The sequence below is a fragment of the Pteropus vampyrus genome, unplaced genomic scaffold (genome assembly GCF_000151845.1).
Source record: "Pteropus vampyrus isolate Shadow unplaced genomic scaffold, Pvam_2.0 Scaffold212, whole genome shotgun sequence".
In the NCBI taxonomy this organism is placed as follows: Eukaryota; Metazoa; Chordata; class Mammalia; order Chiroptera; family Pteropodidae; genus Pteropus; species Pteropus vampyrus.
The window spans coordinates 1444655-1448809 of record NW_011888993.1 but is presented as its reverse complement, the minus strand read 5'-3'; the positions used below and the strand labels follow the sequence as shown (position 1 = coordinate 1448809).

The following is a 4155-nucleotide window of genomic DNA, read 5'->3' as shown; positions in this document are numbered from 1 at the left end:
TCATGTGTCCTCCCTGTGCCCGAACCCCGCCGCCCTGGTACTCACTGCAGCCTGCCCTCAGCCGGCCCTCCGGGCACCACATCCGACACTACCACGGAACCACCCGGCCGGTCTCGGCCGCCGGAGATCGCAATGCCAAAGCCCCGGCGGGGGTCCTGAGGGGGGATCGGAGACGGGATGAGCTTTTGCTTCCCTCTGGGACAAAAGTCCTCCCATGGGGACAAAACTGCCACTCCCTCTGGCACCCACTGGGTGTGTGTGGGGGGACTCACCTTCCAAAGTGTGGCCGTGTGCTGTTCCCAGATGGTCAGCTCCTCCATGTCCGACACCTGGCAGGAGAGAAATGGGAGAGGTGGGCGTGAGGTCACGGCACATCCATCAGAGCATTTGGGGGTCCCCATCCCTGGGTGGGGAGCCCCAGTCTGACACTCCTGTGGTTTAAGCCTGTGGGCAAGTTGCTACCTCTCTTGAGACCTATTTTTTTTATCTGCAAAATGGATTTAACTCAGCGATTCTCTACTGCAAATGATTCTTCTCTCCAAAGGACATCCATTGATGTCTGGAGATGTTAGTGGTCGTCACGACTGGGGGTGCTCCTGACATCGAGTGCACGGAGGCCATGGATGCTGCTCAACACCCCACGGTGCCCAGGACGGCCCCTCCACAGAGAGCGACCTGGCCCCAAAAGCTGAGAAACCCTGAGTTAGTGACCCAAATTGTACTGTGAGCAGAGAAGAGGTGAGTTATCGGTCCCTTTTGCTCTGGAAGGTCTGGCTTGTCCCTGGGGGACCTAAACAGGCCCACCAGGCAGCAGGAGCTCGCACTCTGCTCCAGCCACACGGGCCGCCACTCCAGGCACGGTCCTGCCCCGGGGCCTTTGGACAAGCTCTCCCCACCACCTGTAGCTCTCTACCTGACTCCCTCCCTCACCTCCCCCGGGTCTCCCCACCTCCTTGGCGAGACCCCCCAACCACCCTCTTCAGAACCGTAGGCCTCTCCTGCCCCACAACAGATCACCTTCTCTGCCTTCCCCTGACACAGGGTCCTGTTTCATAGAACTTGTGACCCTTGACAGTCCCTAGATGTATTTTATCTGTTCACTGTCCGTCTCCCCCTTTTGTAATACCGGCTCCAGAGGGCAGAGGTTTTTGTCTTGTTCACAGTCGAGTTCTGAGTGCCTGGATCATAGCAGAGTCAATGACTTTTTATCGAATGAGTGAATGAATGAATGAATGAAGGAAGGAAGGAAGGAAGGAAGTGCTTCCTTCGTGCCAGGCACATTGCATGCACTATCTCATTTACTCCACTCGTTGAAGGGAACATTCTATCACCCCATATTACAGATGGGGAGACCGAGGCACTTGCCAAGCCAGCATAGCTGAGGGAGGGTCGGGATGCGGGACGTGGACTCTGTCATGTTCACACCCGTGGTATAGATGAGAAAGCAGCTCTAAGATTGCAGTGTCCCAGGCCGGGAGACCCTGGGAGAAGGGGGGACACAGAGCCTGGCCGCAAGCCAGAGCCCACCCACCTATCCCTTCCTTCTGTGGGGCTGCCCTGCTCCCCCGCCCGACCTGTTTCCCCAGCTTGGCACAAGCGGTGGAAGGGATCCCCCCCCAGCTTAAACCACTCCGTGGGCACGCTCTACTGCCTTTGCTTAGGTTCTGGGGAGATCAGCCTTCCTGGCTCTCAGGCGTGGGGGCAGGGGGCGGAGGAGAGAGAAACAAAGCTGAAGGCGGGGCCTCTCGGAGCCGGAGCCGGTCAGCACGCATGGCCCAGGCTCCCTCTTCTCTGCCCTTTGCTGCCTCCCCAGCCTCGACTTCCTTTTCTGCAGAATGGGTGGCCGCACCCCGGATGCCATCGCTCAGGGCTGGCGGGGAGGGCGGCATGGAGTCAGAACAGCCTTGAGCCTCGCCTGGGGAGATGGAGCCCCCCCCCCACGGCCTCAGTTTACCCCTCTGGTGTGAGAAGTAATAATAATGGCAATAGCAGCCTTTCTCTGCATCATTTTAATAAGCGACACTGTTCAGTGCTGGCTGTCCGCGTCCTCACTCATTTCATCCTGAGTGACCTTGTCCACTGGCACCGCTACTCTTCGTGCCTTCGGGAGGAGGGAAGGGAGGCCCAAAGAGGTTCGGTAACTTGCCTGAGGTCACACAGCACGGAGGCAAACCTTGGCAGCCTGCCCCGCACCCTTGCTCAGCCACCTGGCCACAGCTTCCTTAATTTCGATTTCTTGGCTTTATTTGAAGAAACAACCCGCAAGGAACCAGAGCTCCTAGGGAGACAGATGCATGTGGCCCGGGCTTGTTTCGCCTTGGGTAGGTTCACCTTCATGGATCCCGGAGGCCTCCGGTCTCCCCTGCGCCCGCCGGGTCAAGCCTGACCCGTCCGGCCCACCCCGGCGTAGTTCACTTCCAAACCTTTGCCCTGCCTGTCCCCCGTGTTTGGGACACCCTCCCAGGATTGACGCACAGCCGGCCCCTCCTGCTCTGGTCTAGGATCTACGCCAGCTCCTCAGGCCTTCCTTGGTTAGCCCAGTTGTCCCTGGCTCCCTAGCACTCCACCCCGTTTTATTACGTTTTATTCACGGTATCAAAAACCACCTTAGATCATCCAGTTTAGTCATCGGTTGGGGAGTGTCTGGCCTCTCCTCTCGGGCTGTCTCTCCGGACACTCTGACGACCGCCATTAACACCTGCTGGGCCCTCCCCTCCAGGCCTTGGCACAAGCCGTGCTCCCCTGCAAACTCCTATTCACTCTTCATAGCCCCAGCGCCCCCATCCACACATCGCCGATGACTGGACCTTGGGATGTCCCAGTCTTCCTGTCTTTTCTACACCCCTCCAGTCTGGGGGCTCCTGGTGGGCAGGAATGGGGGCCCTGGGACCCCAGCATTGTCCTGTAGGTCCAGGAACCACGGAGTCTAAGGAATGGGTGAATGGTGGACTAAGGCAGATTCTGCAAGGAACCCAACCAGGTGTGTCTGGAGCCCAGAGCTCCCAGCCCAGAGAGGGCGGGGCTGGGACCTTCCGCCGGCCCCTGCCAAGCGCCGGCTGCAAACCCAGGAGAGCAGAGCTGCGGAGCAAGCGGGACAGGTCATTTACCAAGTCAAACAGCCCCAGGCGGGTGGCTGCCAGGCTGAGGTCCTCTTTCCCCCGCCCCTTCCGTCCCCACCTCCGCGAACCGTGGGGGGTCAGGGCTGCGCACAAACTCCAGTTGGGGAGGGGATTCTGGGAGCTGTTCCTGCAGCGCGGAAGGAGGTGGCGGGAACCAGAACCGCCCGGTCCTAAAGCCTCGGCGTTATGGCCTGGGGCGAGCCGCGGGCCCGCCCCCCCCTCCACGGCCTCAGTTTACCCCTCTGGCCCTATCTGAAACCCAGTAGATTGCATGTGAGCCAGTTCAAGTTCCACCCCGAAGGGTCAAGTCCCCCAAGTCCTCCTCCCAGCCCGGCCAATTTACTCAACCCCTATCTCTGGCGGATCACGCGAGTTAACGGCTCTGTATACAGTAGGCACCCAATAAATGGTGGCGCTTTCTCCAGCAGCCTCGCCGCATTCACCAAAGCCACCCGGCGCACACATAAAGTCACTGCCAGCTGTTCCTCCATTAATGCTCAAGCTTACCTCGCAGAACACCCCTGAGAATCGGGCGTAAACAATTCTACTTAGCACCTACTACGTGCCAGTCGCTTAAAGTACATTTTCCCTTAGAAACCTTCCACTATTCTTTAAAATGACCATCACCCATTTTATAGACGAGGTGCGGAGAGGCGTTGGCTCACTGGCCCCAAGGGACATAGAAACGTCGGGATTTGAACCCAGGTCTACCGGGTAACCGAGGCGGCCTTTGGGGCCGAGCGGCGCGGACGCGTCTCAGCGCGGCCTCAGGGTGGCCGCCGCGTTCCTCTGGGCCCGGTCTCCTCACCTGTCACATAGGCAACGGGCGATCGAGGGTCCTGGGTCCAGGCCCCAGCGCAGCCGGATCCCCTCCCCCTCCCGCCCTCGGCGGGCCACTGGCCTGGAATCTCACCGCCATGGTCCACCCCGGTGCTCTCAAGCGCCCCTCTCCTCGGGGGACCTGGAAACGGTCCAGCGGTCCCCACCGCGGGGTGAGGGACGAGGCCGGGAGGGGCGCGGCGGAGTGGGGGCCCGG

General features: G+C 60.1%; 1 protein-coding gene across 1 annotated transcript in view; it reads right to left on the bottom strand.

Annotated features, from left to right (window-relative positions):
• TJP3 (tight junction protein 3) overlaps positions 1-4149 on the bottom strand; it is an 18001-nt gene extending 13852 nt beyond the window's left edge. The window contains exons 1-3 of the mRNA XM_023538117.1: positions 4021-4149; positions 273-329; positions 45-155 (exon numbers count right to left, since the gene is read on the bottom strand). Of these exons, the coding sequence (XP_023393885.1) occupies positions 45-155; positions 273-329; positions 4021-4038 (186 nt within the window). The 5' untranslated portion in view covers positions 4039-4149. The remainder of the gene's footprint in view (positions 1-44; positions 156-272; positions 330-4020) is intronic.
• Positions 4150-4155: the final 6 nt, after the last annotated feature.